General features: G+C 39.1%; 1 protein-coding gene and 2 long non-coding RNA genes across 5 annotated transcripts; 1 reads left to right on the top strand and 2 right to left on the bottom strand.

Moving 5' to 3' along the window:
- The first annotated feature begins 50 nt into the window (after window positions 1–50).
- Window positions 51–2,054, top strand: LOC144081941 (uncharacterized). Its single transcript, XR_013303070.1, has 3 exons — window positions 51–196; window positions 389–489; window positions 1,944–2,054. It is a non-coding gene; the product is annotated as an uncharacterized LOC144081941 (long non-coding RNA).
- Window positions 2,055–2,107: 53 nt separating this feature from the next.
- On the bottom strand, window positions 2,108–4,460 carry LOC144082683 (uncharacterized). 2 transcript variants are annotated; one of them, XR_013303303.1, is made up of 7 exons: window positions 4,214–4,460; window positions 3,945–4,030; window positions 2,829–2,888; window positions 2,647–2,763; window positions 2,465–2,581; window positions 2,283–2,399; window positions 2,108–2,217 (listed from the first exon to the last, which is right to left on the bottom strand). It is a non-coding gene; the product is annotated as an uncharacterized LOC144082683 (long non-coding RNA). The 2 variants fall into 2 exon arrangements; XR_013303304.1 differs by lacking the exon at window positions 2,829–2,888 and having other exon boundaries at window positions 4,214–4,459.
- A 963-nt stretch (window positions 4,461–5,423) lies between these two features.
- LOC144082696 (E3 ubiquitin-protein ligase RLIM-like) lies at window positions 5,424–12,354 on the bottom strand. 2 transcript variants are annotated; one of them, XM_077609986.1, is made up of 5 exons: window positions 12,196–12,354; window positions 10,462–10,688; window positions 9,215–9,319; window positions 8,306–9,117; window positions 5,424–8,233 (listed from the first exon to the last, which is right to left on the bottom strand). In XM_077609986.1, exons 2-5 carry the CDS (start codon window positions 10,628–10,630, stop codon window positions 7,472–7,474), a joined length of 1,848 nt encoding a protein of 615 aa, XP_077466112.1. In that variant the 5' UTR covers window positions 10,631–10,688; window positions 12,196–12,354; the 3' UTR covers window positions 5,424–7,471. The 2 variants fall into 2 exon arrangements, with proteins under 2 accessions (XP_077466112.1, XP_077466111.1); XM_077609985.1 differs by having other exon boundaries at window positions 5,424–9,117.
- Between the last annotated feature and the right edge of the window lie 934 nt (window positions 12,355–13,288).

Below are 13,288 nucleotides of genomic sequence, written 5' to 3'. Positions count from 1 at the left end.
ATACACGTTATTATGAAAACTGTCTTAATGTCTATTTGGAATGCGCATGACCAAGGTCAGAGTTCAAACGCCGCCTTCTTTCACAATGGCGGATGAGCCAGCAGGCAGTACGGCAGTGGACTGCAGAGCAGCTCAAAAGTGACGATTTGCCGAAGAAAGTCTCTCAAACTTCTCACAGGACGATGCAGCATATTCGGTACGTTGTCATTTGTGCATTGCGAAGCCCCAGTTCTCGTCTTAGGAGTGATTTTTGACGGTAGCATGATTCGTTGGCGTGCTGTAGCCCCACATGTGTGCAGACAGCAAAATGTTTGCAAACAATTTGACTACATTGCGTTACCTATAACTCTTTATGTTTAATAAGAAATCATTCCATTGTGTTTTTCAGTTCCTCAACGAGCACCGATTGCTGGGAAACATCGAGAATGTGGCCAGAACGACCAAAAAGGAGCAGCTTGTCGACGCCATAACGAGCTGTTTGTCAGCAAAGTGAGTCATTTTATTTTTAAATACTAATTGCTCTCTCCGTGTAATAATTACATGTCCGCGTTCAAGGCTTTGCTCAATTAGCTTGTTTTTCATTGATACATTAAAATTTGGAAAGAAAAACACACTAGCTGATCTGGAGTTGATTTTTTAATAGCACAAACCTGTGTGGATAACACACCTACAAGTGCCATCAGTGTAAGTGTAAGAAATAAATAGTCCACTTATAGAATACATACCAGTGGTTCTTAACCTTGTTGGAGCTACCAAACCCTACTTTAGTGTGAAATAAAATACATATTTTATTATTTTTACTTTGCAAATTCAAGATAGTATATAAATTCCTTGCAGCACTGATTGGCCAAGTAATGTCACGTGATCATCTGCAGCCAGTACTAATGGTCAAGAGGGGCATGTTTTTGTGGATAGACGTGATGAATTGATGTCTTGACCTCCGTGTTAGAGGCGCCACCAAACCCAGGTTAAAAACCACTGATGTATACCTTTTCCCTGGGCTTGGACCTTTTTCATTTTAAGTTTTAAATGTGCTTTTGACAAAACCTAAGTGAGGCGTTCATTCAACAATAATGCAGGGGTCATTTTTGATTCAAGTTTAAACATGTCAAAATAACCATTTGTCCCCAGTATATGAAGAGAAAAATGGAAGCGATGAGGACTTGGGGATATTTATTGCAAGTTGCCCACTTGAATCATATGGTTTCTCTACTTCTTAAATCCAAATTAAATAAAAGCCTAAATCATGGTGATGTTTCACTGGCCATTCATTTCCACAGCTCTGACTAAATCTTTAAGGTAAGAAGGATCTGTTAATGTTAGAGCAGAAATTGGGTATTTATTCCCCCAGTTTAAAAAAAAAAAAAATTCTAAGTGTTTATTCCCCCACTTATTTTCAAAAAAAATATTTTCTAAGTGTTCCCCCAGTTTTAAAAAAAAAATATTTTCTAAGTGTTTATTCCCCCAGTTTTTTTTTTTAAATATATATATATATTTTCAAGTGTTTATTCCCCCAGTTTTTTTAAAAAAATATTTTCTAAGTGTTTATTCCCCCAGTTTTTTTTTTTTTAAATATATATATTTTCAAGTGTTTATTCCCCCAGTTTTTTTAAAAAAATATTTTCTAAGTGTTTATTCCCCCAGTTTTTTTTTTTTTTAATATATATATATTTTCTAAGTGTTTATTCCCCCAGTTTTAAAAAAAATATATTTTCAAGTGTTTATTTCCCCAGTTTTTTTAAATTTTATTTTCTAAGTATATACCCCCAGTTTTTTCCTAATTTTATTTTCCATGTGTTTATTCCCTCAGCTTTTACATTTTATTTTCTAAGTGTATTCCCCAGCTTTTTTTCTAATTTTATTTTCAAAGTGTATTTTACAAAAATTAATTGTAAAATTGTTTTGTGAACCTTTAACTAAAATGTCTTGTCTTATGTCTACAGGTGGACAAACCAGAGAAAAGACTGGCTGAACCAATCAACACTTCAATGTAATGCCAACTAAGTATGCTAAAGTTGAAATGTTTACCTGTAAATAAATTTTTTAAACTTGGATTGTTACTTGCATTTTTGTTAGATAAAGACAAACACATGTATACATTTAAAAACTTTTATTTTGAAAAAGTTTGGAGATAGGTTCTGGCGTAACACCCAGAAATGTGGGGGTGCGTCAGCCTATCTGTACATAGGCAGGAAACCTTGTCCCCCTTGTGGAATTCTGGAAAACAAAAAAAGGGGGGTCAATATACAAAGTTAAGTAAAAAACCATTCGCAAGGTCTTACCTTTTATTTTGAAAAAGTTTGGAGATAGGTTCTGGCGTAACACCCAGCACCCAGAAATGTGGGGGTGCGTCAGCCTATCTGTACATAGGCAGGAAACCTTGTCCCCCTTGTGGAATTCTGGAAAACAAAAAAAGGGGGGTCAATATACAAAGTTAAGTAAAAAACCATTCGCAAGGTCTTACCTTTTATTTTGAAAAAGTTTGGAGATAGGTTCTGGCGTAACACCCAGCACCCAGAAATGTGGGGGTGCGTCAGCCTATCTGTACATAGGCAGGAAACCTTGTCCCCCTTGTGGAATTCTGGAAAACAAAAAAAGGGGGGTCAATATACAAAGTTAAGTAAAAAACCATTCGCAAGGTCTTACCTTTTATTTTGAAAAAGTTTGGAGATAGGTTCTGGCGTAACACCCAGCACCCAGAAATGTGGGGGTGCGTCAGCCTATCTGTACATAGGCAGGAAACCTTGTCCCCCTTGTGGAATTCTGGAAAACAAAAAAAGGGGGGTCAATATACAAAGTTAAGTAAAAAACCATTCGCAACGTCTTACCTTTTATTTTGATGGGTTCTGGCGTAACACCAAGGGGGTGCATCAGCCTTGGGTGGGACTCTGGAAAACAAAAAGGGGTCAAGTCACATAAAAAAGAAATACAGACTAGGGCCTAATTTAACTAAATAACCTCCTACATTTAGCTTTTTTTTTTTCTATAAAACATCAAAAGTGTACCCATTATTTAGACACTGCAAAAGGCAATATTAGACATACTCCTGATGGTCTGGTTTTCTGCAGAGAGACTAAAAAAATGATCCGAGTCTTTAAAGGCCCCTATCCAGTCTATTTTTCACATTTTCCTCCACAAACAAATAATCAGGATCTTGATGTGGGAAATATAGAAGGCCCACAAGGTACAAATAAAATAAATCCTACTTCTGCCTTGAGTTTTTCAGTCAATTATTTCAAATCCATTCATTATTTAAAAAATAAATATCCAAAAAGCTTCTGTTTTTCTCTTATGCTGAGGAAAAAAATGTTTAAAGGAGTCAAAAATGACACCTGCACGATTGTTGAATAAATGCCACTAAGGTTTTGTCAAAACCACATTTAAAACTAAAAATGAAACGGTCCAAGCCCTGAGGTCTTTGAGAAAGTTAACGGGGTAAAAGTATATAATCTATTTGTGTAGAATTTTTGTACCAATTTCATCATACGCAGTTATCTGGGTATGATCACAATTAGGCTTTTGTCGAGTCAATGATGACAAAGCCTATGTTCGATTATTATTTGTAAGTTCAGAAAGATGTGAAACTCACAAGCGGAAGCTACTCCTACACTTGACACTATAGTATTTTTTTTAAAAATTAAATTCAATAGGGATGACCCTACTTTACGGTTTTTCATTTATCGCAGCCATGTCTGGTCTAGATTAACCGCGATAATCGAGGGATTACTGTTTATTCCTTACACGTCCACTAATGGCATTTGTGTGGGTGATTTATCCACAGGTTTTTGCTATTAAAAAAACACCAAGCTAGTTAGTGTTTTCATTCAAAAGTTGAATGTATCATGATGAAAAACGAGCCAATTGCGCAAAGCATTCAATACTGAACGCTGACGTTTAAATATTACACGGATAGAGAAAATCTGAACTATCTAAAAATGACTCACTTTGTTATGGCGTCGACAAGATGCCCCTTTCTGGTCGTTTTGGCCACATTCTTGATGTTTCCCAGCAGTCTGTGCTCGTTGAGGGACTGAAACACACAATGGAATGATTTCTTTTTAAACAAAGAGCGATCGGTAACGCAATGCAGCCAATTTGTTTGCAAACATTTTGCTGTCTGCACACACATGGGGCTACATCACGTCAACGAATCATGCTCTTATAACTCTTAAGACGAGAACTGGGGCTTCGAAATCCCCAAGTGATAACGTACCGAATGTCCTGCATCGTCCTGCGAGAAGTTTGTCAGGCTTTCTTCGGCAAATCGTCACTTTTGAGCTGCTCTGCAGTGCACGCCCGTGTTGCCTCCTGGCTCATCAGCCATTTTGGGGTTGACGTCGGCAATTTGAACTGTGAACTCGGCCACGCCTATTAAAAATAGACACACACAAAATATAAATTGTTTTCATAATAACGTGCATTAGTCAGTGTGTGTGTGTGGGGAGAAGGGCGCTGTAAATGCTTTTTGGTTGGACTTTAATACTTAAAAAAATACATTGTTTTCATAATAACATGCATTAGTCAGTGGGCGGGGCGGGGGCGGAGCTGTAAATACGTGTTGATTGGGCATTCATACTTAAAAAAACACATTGTTTTCATCATAACGTGCATTAGTTAGTGGGGGGGGGGGGCTGTAAATATTTTTGGGTTGGGCTTTAATCCTTTAAAATACAGTATTGCACATTATGATGACATGCACTTTAGTGTGTGTTTTTTACTTCTAGACATTTAAACAGTGGCAGTGCATTTTTTTTTTTTGCCGTTTCACGTATAGACGTATATGGACGTATCGACGTTCATCGCTGTCTTTTTACCGGGGAAATGATTCTCCGGGCCCGGTTCTGATGTCTAAAAAGCTCCAGTATTTGTATTTAATCAATAAATGCTGTTTTCGCCTGGATTTTACCCCATTTTCGGGCAATGTTTGCCCGTACGCCATTGACGTTCATTACTGTCTTTTCCCAGGAAAATCACCCCCCGGCCCGGTTGTAATGTCTGAAAAGCTCCAGTATTTGTATTTAATCATGAAATGCTGCTAGGAAGTGGATTTTACCCCATTTTTGTGCAGATTTATTGATTATTTTTTTATGTGTCGCAGCTGTAGCTGCAGTAGAGGTTTTATAGCCATAAAATAGTTTTTGAGGGTTGGATTAATACGTCGAAGGCGCTACGAGAAAATGCACTGACCGCCACTGATTCTATATTATATATATATAAATATAAATATATATATATATATATATATATATATATATATATATATATATATATATATATATATATATATATAATACATATAATATATTATATATATACACACACAAACTCTTTATAAGTATAGTAGGTGCCACTTTGAGCCACATATATACAATGCTTGGAAATATTTTCAAACCTTCACAAACTTGATAACTACAAACAATGCATTAGTAGCATAAGTTGTTTAATTCAGCAGTTTGCTTGCTTTCAAACCCAGTCAAATTGGGTGGAACACAGAATAGGACTGAGCATGGCCTCAAATAGGAACATTGTTTACATTGTTTGTACACAAGTTGGTTCTCAACAATAAGAAAATGTTAAATTCATTTCATGGCCTACAAAACTAAGTATATGAACCATGACAAAGACATGGAGGAGTAATGTTGTTCTTGTAAACTGTGCTCTTTTTCATATTGTCATCAAATTAGTGTGATAAATACCGACATCCTCTCAAACAACGTAGTACTTCTCACATTTAATAAAGCAATAAATCTGAAACATTTCAGCCACTGACAATAGATTTAATAATAGCATACATCTATTTAATTGTTTTGTGTACTGTTACGTTTGCATGTATTGCACACTGTAATGGGCATCGGTGGCTGAACATCCTAACAGTCTACCAGGACCAGGACATCTTTACTTAAGCAATATAATGGGATTTTTTTTCCCATGATTTTTGACATTGGATTGCAAATGACCATTAACTTTTGGTACATCTATGGTTTATTTGTAGATTTGAAGACATGAAGCGTCTAATCCCAACAACAGATTTTTAAAATATGTATACTAGAAATGAAAGGAAACCAGGAATTTAGTTGATTTGGAGAAAAAAAAATATTGCACAGCATTGTCTTCGTTAAAATCCGGAAGTCTTTTAGGAATTAATTGTTAACGAAAAGTTCAGCTATGTCATGTTTTTTAGTCCTGTTAAAATATGGGAAGATGAACATGCCAATGGTATGATTTCAAAGAAATATATACAACCAATACATCCTCTTGATAATGTAAGGAATTTCTCAATTGCCAATTATATACATTGTACATTATGCTGTAGTACAGTACACAAAATAGCAAATCACCAATGACCTTATTTAGCAAAAACAAATCTGTTGTACAGTAATACCTTGACATACGAGGAATTTGAAAGAGTAAAATTCCGAGCAAATATTTACCTTGAGATACACGACAAATTTTCAGATACGAGAATATGTTACGTTACGAGTGCGTTGCCGTCCAACAAGTGCCTTTCTCGCTCTCTCTTGAGGAGCTCGGTCCCAGAACGCATTAAGCTCGTATCTCAAAGTATTACTGTACAATGATTTCAGCTCTGTTAAAGTATAAATGGTTTGCCCTGGTAGACAATAACATTGGCCAAAGAACCCTTAATCTCATAGATGATTTCCAATTCAAAAATAAAACCACTGATACAAGGCAAGACTCAAAAATATTTATACAGGTTTATTTACAGCTAATACTTTGACATAGAGGAACTAAAATGTACACCTTATGGTATATAAGGCATTGTGTTATGGATCTAATGATGGGTGTGGATTTGAGCTGCTCAAACTGCCTGCAGGTGCACAGCTTTAAAAGCAGATGGTTTTCTTAGAAGTGGCTTTCGTTTTACGCGTATCCTGGCCTAATGCAAAAACAGAAAAGTCACCGAAGGATTGATCAAACTGCATGCACATGGTGTGTGACTTACTTCAGAAAGGTTGAAACTAGTGCGGAAATAGTCAAGTCGCATCACTGCCACTTTCTAGGGTCCAGACCAGGATTGCAGTGGTAAACCATTTTCAATCCAAAATAACAGTCTGTAGGAAGCAACATACTTTTTTTTTGGTAGCACCCTATCTTTTGTCCATGATTGTAATTAAAAAAAAACAATCTGAGTATTCGGCCAAGGTGGACTTTATATAATGATCAACTGGAAAAGAGGCAAACGTGGTGCCTTCGTTTTTGTAGGAAAATGTCTGCACGTGATAACCAATGTTCAAACTTGGTCAATCAAGAAAACCAGTATACCACAGCAATCCTAAGCCATGCAAGTGAGAGCTCATTGAAACTCAAATCAAACCGGTGACTACATCGAGGAAAAACTTGCAAATGATATGGAAGGTATACTTTTCCACAAAAGCCCATTCTCCTTCAAGTTGTTAATAAACTTGGGTTATTACATCATTTAAGAGTGGACAAATAGGCCTGCGATCAACTACACCACGCTCTCTCGGTTGGTGGACACCAGAACGGCCCTGCGACAGATAGGACAGGTGGAATTTTCCGAGAGCCAGCGGTCGATGCAATGCACGTGATACTCGTGAGAGCACGGAAGTTTGCGGAGCTTGTTGCCTTCTGCATACTCGGTTATGCAAACACTACAAGTCTTCAAGGCATCATTCTCGCCAAAGTTGCGCATGGCGAGGTTGTCAATCTGTTCTTTGGTCAGCCCTTGGGGTTGGTCCTCATCTTCATCATTCAATAGAAAGAAGTGAGCCAGTCGGAGGAGCGGCAATGAGCTCGGCTCCTCGAGGCTAATTGGAGGTCTGGGTCGAGCCCGGCTACCATGGGTTGGTGGGGCAGCGGGAAGTCCTTCATCTAGATCGGTGTCAACTGTCCTCGCTCTTACACCAGCGGCAACAGATGCTTCCTCAGCAACGGGAGCAGAAGGAGTGTTAGAGTCTGTGTTATTGGAGCTTTCAGTCAAATCCGCCGATGCGTTAGCCCCACGGTTGGAATCGGACGAATCGGAGTCGGAATCCACGAGGTAGCCGAGGTCGCCGAAGCCCGTCAGGATCTGTCGTATCATAGACTGGAGAGCCATTGAGGTCGCCTCTCCCAAGCCCGCATCGGAGATTCTGCGGATAGGGATGCGGATTGTGCTGACGTAGGTCCGCACGCCGGCGCGCTCGGAACGGGAGAAAGTCCTCCGAAATCCACCGCGCTCGCTCTCGTAGAGAAAGGTGTTGTTTGTGCTCTGCGAACGAGAACGGGTACGACTAGCAATGCTGTCCCTCTGGCGATATTCGCCTGGACGCACACGACGCACCTGGAGATCCAGCATGATAGTAGGGGGACGTCGTCCGGCTGCACCCCCTTCAACTGCGGCTTCACCTTCAGGGGAGGCTACACTCTGGGTCTCCGGAGTATGTTCAATTTCAACCCTGGGCTGCTGAATATTGCTCTCAGAAGCATTTGGTCTAGAGACGACATGCTGTCGAGTCCGAGAACTGCCCTCCAACTGAGGCGTCGGTGGAGGGCTGGCATCGGTCACGGGACCTTGAGACGTTTGAGCAAAGCGGGGACTAGGGAGCTCTCCTGGCGGATCTAACCGGAGAGGCGAGCGGCTCCTGGCTGTACGAGCCCTGGTTCTACATGGTTCTGAACTGCGGCTGCGAGTCATCCTACGCAGAGACAAAGAAAGTGTAGGTGGAACTGGAACAACGGGCGGTGGGAAAGGTGGTTCGACATGTATCTCATTTGAAACAACCTCTTCCCGTTCAGGTTCTGGCTCTGGCTCGGGCTCTGGTTCTACTACGACAGCCATCTCCTCAACAACTGGTTCTTCCACCACCCCCGTCTCCATGAGCACAGGTGTTTCCGCATTTGCTTCCACTGCTTGAGACTCTACGGGCTGTTGCTCTCCCTCGGCCGCTGCCTGCTGCTCCGCTAAGTTGCGATTGACGCTGATTTCCAGGCTGAAGCGAAAGTCCCCACTGTTCGGGTTGGTCTGACTTACGGCCCTCCATGACTGGTTTCCACGGTGGCCAGTTCTGGTTGTGTTGCCTGTACGCCTCACAGTGTTTAGCCATTCCAGGAGACTGTCTCCGTTGGGAGGTTCCTCAGATGTTTCAGATGGTTCTAAAATTCACAGAGGTTGTGTCAGAGCCATTTGAATTTGTCACTCATTTATACAATTTAACATTAAAATAGAGCACTTCAAGCAGGCCACACATACCCCTGGGATCTTCTGCAATTTCAGTGCTGGGCGGATCACTCTGTTGCTCTGCACCGGTCTTGATATTCCGTAGTCTAGTAAACAGCTCTTCCTCAGTTACCTCCCCTGTAAATAAAAGAGGGGAAAAAATTTGGAAAAAACAAAGAGTATGTTATCAAAAAATATTTTTCCTTTCCCCCCCTGCTTTTCTTAGTATCATTTTTGTTAAATCAATCTTACAAATGTCTCAGACGCTAATGTGTACACGTGTCAGTAAAAACAGAGGAAAAATACTCCAATAGAATGCACAAACTTTATTGCATATTCCCTAAGATTGAAAGAAAAATTAGGACTTATAATAAATAGTGGACAGATATCCCAATTGTAATGTGTTCTTTTTGTTTTTAGAGTCAACATCTCGAGAAGGCTCTAATGGCAAAAAATTGCGCAAAAGGAGTTGAAAATTTGTCTGTCCATTACGTACATGATACTGATCCATATAGCTGTTTGGTTTGCTTAAAGCACAGCAACAGGACAATGCTTAAGACCTCTTGACTTACCAGGGCATGCCACTGTCCAGTCAATGCCCTCGCTTCGCAGGGTGATCCACTAAAGGATGCTCCAAACTTACACTCCCACTGGCCTGGGACACAAACGGATTGGTGTCTTCAGCAGAGATCGAAGCTTTGACGTTTTTATTTTTAGTCATAATGTGAAAACCAAACTTCTTGACCTTAATACTCAGCACTGTATCTCCCACCCAAACATATTTTAACAGATTGTGGAGAGACAAAGAAAATAATGAATACAAAATTGCCCCGCAGATCTGATTTTGACATATGGTCTATGACTGGACTCACTGGAATATCAATTTATTGAATGTGATTTTCATACCATGCTGTGTTTTGGAATGATGTGTATAACTAAAAAGAATATAAAGTCTACACACACAGCATTCAAACACCAGGCAACTTCTGACTTCTTATTTATAATTCCAAAAAAGTTGCTCTATGTTTGGCACAAACAACCAACACTGATAATGAATACCAGACCTTGAGTGACAAATGACGATGGCAGGAAATCTTGCTTGGACATTTATCAAAGCCAATTTTTAAACAAGTAAAATCTCGAAATGTGTCACTTGAAACCATGTAAATCCAGTCATTGGACACATACACTGGAAATTAATTACATGACTAAAGATAAACTGAGGTTACATTGATTTGACAGAAGACCCCTCAACTACAACTATATGTGACTATTATTACCTGGTGTGCCCAAAAGATTGTTGTCTCTCATGAGACGATAGTCCTCATCACTGAGATTGTTGACAAATTGGTAGAAGCCTTCTTCTCTGACAAGTCGATCCAGCTGCCTCCTACGTTGTGACTCCGGCTGGTCACTGCCACTCTGCTCCGAACTGTCAGACCCTTCCATTGGTACAGAAGGGGAATAGGTCGAGGAATATTCTCCAGTCTCCAGATCAATCTAGAGTCTGCGCCAGACATAAGAAGTTGATATAAACATGTTTCAGGGGGTAATGACCAAAGATATCAATGAAGTCATTCTAAAGAAACGGCAAGACTGAAGCAGTTTGATTTCAACAATTAAAAATCAGATTTACTAGATTAAGCGCTGTGTCATAAAATTCCGGGTTGCAAATTGCGATTTGAATCTTGAATTAGCATTTTAGGTGGCACAAATAATCTGGGTTCCTCTCAATAGATGGAAAGTCAGCAACACCACAGCTCTGTAGGGCCATAAGAAGCTTTGCTCCTTTAGCTATGATTATGACTTGTTATTACATATTACATATTTTAATCCAATTGATTTGAGTTTAATAGTAATTCAAACCTAATTCAAAATGTCAAGGCTATCGTACGCTAGTAAAATTATCATGCATGCATCTTCCAACTGTCATTGCTGAGTGCAAATGTTTGTGAGAAAACAATGTAATCACATGAACTTGTTCAGGATTTGGATATTGTTTTCAAAGTCTTTTACATGGGAAAGATGGTCATTTTAAATTAGTTACTTATACATTCAACATGCCCTAAAATGATCAAGAAATGGGCATTTAACATTTGCTGAGTGTGAATACATGGAATTTGACTTACATTTTAAAAAGATGATTCAATGTTGTCAAGTATGTTCTCCCCTTTGTGTTTTTGCTCAATGAAGAAACCCTTACAATTAAATAGTCTCTGCAACGTTTTAAAGTAGAATTTTACTCTCAGCGCAGTCCTCACTTGGATGTCAAGTGGGGTTTGAGCAATCCCTTTTTGTCCCTTCTTTAGGAGAAAGTGCAACGGAATTCTTTTGAATAATAATAAAGCATGCTGACCTCTGGGATGGACTGAATAATTACCGAGCCAGCAAAGGCATTTGATTGTATACACACACCTAACGGACTTCCATTTAAACGTAAGAGCGTTAAGTGGAGGTAAAAATCAAAATATCACCAGGAAGCTTGCTTGACGTTCATTTCACAAAACGATCGAACTTAAGCTACAATAGTGCAAACTGACGCTACGATTGTCGTTTACGAATCTATTTGTAGGAAGTATAGTATTAGTATTGTATTAGCTTTACAGCCGCAGACCCTGAAACAAATGGCTACTGCGGCTAAGTGCTTTCAATGCTAACTATGTAGCTGAGGGGCAACGAGTTATAGTCAAAAAAGGCCTTCCAATTAATGCTGCGAGAAACATTGTCTTTAAAAGGAGTCGTTTATGTTAATTGGTGTGACGGCGCTCTCGGTAATAAGTGAATCGCAAATGTGAGTCCGTTGACAAAGATTCAATAAATGTTTCACAACATTGATTGCTTCCTAATATACAAAGTGTAATGTCATCGACAGTCGCTGTTTAGCTAACTAAGAGGACGACAGCTAGCAATGACGTTCTCAAGCACTACTCGCACACAAGGACCGAATGCGTTCGCTAGAATTATACAACCGGGGAACATAAACAAGCTCTTAAAAAAACTAACTATTCCATTACCTGTTCGATGATGGTGGTAACTATACAATCAGAGTGCTCAATTGTTCTTTCAATACGTTTTAAAAACGATTGACTATGACGCTAACTGTAGTTTCAGGACTCCATTTTGTTTCTTATAGGAGAGACACAACGGTCTTCCGGAAAGTCTTGGAAAAAATATTCTCGAGTTGTGATTTGCAGGCATACCTGGTGACTTCAGCACTGTTATTTGGGTACGCCTATGCCCGAGCCAATCATGGAAGGCGATACCTGAAAGACAAGATTGAGGGCATAAATACCAACTGGATGTTTGTTTTGAATCGAGTCACAGTTCAGTTATAGCGCCCCGACGTGGCCATTAGCTAAAATACAGTTTTATCTTTCCAGTAACTGACTAAAAACACATTAATTCTCCACAAATGAAATATCTGATCATTTGTAAGGAAATGCTATCTCACCATTTGAAACTTGACACATAGCCAATGACGCTAATATTAAATATTAATGCTTTAAATATAATATGATCCCTTTCAGCCTCAGTGCACTGTAATGAAGTAGACAGACCTATTGAATTAACTCCAGCAAGTGACAGGGTTTCATTCATTAAATTAATTACTCAATTCTTATATCTGAGTCATGGGGTGAAACCCATAACACAAGAACAAATAAATTGATTATTATCAAACTTTCAGGATAGTTTTGTAATGTGAAATAAAAGAGGTAATATTATAGTGCTTACAGTTTATAGTGCATAAGTAGCTCACATTTCATGATATGTATTTTATTTATCATATAACCTACCTGCATGTCCATCATTCCTTCCTCGCAGATCTATCAACTGGTGTCTAAAAAAAAAAACTGAAAAAAATCCAGTAAGGACCCATCCATTATCAGTGGGTCAAGGATTGGAATAGATAGTAGGGGAAAAAAATGCATTTTATTGATGCAATTTATGCATGAAATCACCACCCTATTTTGATTGTTTTACTCAGCCATCCATTTTCAGTGCCGCAAAAATGTATATACATAAGCACTAAATGTGCACACAAGATCCACTGCAAGAGACATTTTAATTTTATAATTGGCTTGCTCGCTACAGTTATGGGTGACTACA

This window comes from Stigmatopora argus, chromosome 9, assembly GCF_051989625.1.
Source record: "Stigmatopora argus isolate UIUO_Sarg chromosome 9, RoL_Sarg_1.0, whole genome shotgun sequence".
Lineage (NCBI taxonomy): Eukaryota > Metazoa > Chordata > Actinopteri > Syngnathiformes > Syngnathidae > Stigmatopora > Stigmatopora argus.
The sequence above is the reverse complement of the archived record's forward strand: the minus strand, read 5'-3'. Positions and strand labels throughout refer to the sequence as shown.

What these genes read in the sequence shown, in the direction of transcription:
- LOC144082696 (XM_077609985.1), bottom strand. Translation starts at nt 10,630, where the DNA reads ATGGAAGGGTCTGACAGTTCGGAGCAGAGTGGCAGTGACCAGCCGGAG. An exon ending in CAATCTTTTGGGCACACCAG is followed by an intron (nt 9,320 to 10,461) that starts GTAATAATAGTC and finishes TTTTATTTACAG; the next exon opens with GGGAGGTAACTGAGGAAGAG. An exon ending in AATTGCAGAAGATCCCAGGG is followed by an intron (nt 9,118 to 9,214) that starts GTATGTGTGGCC and finishes TGTGAATTTTAG; the next exon opens with AACCATCTGAAACATCTGAG.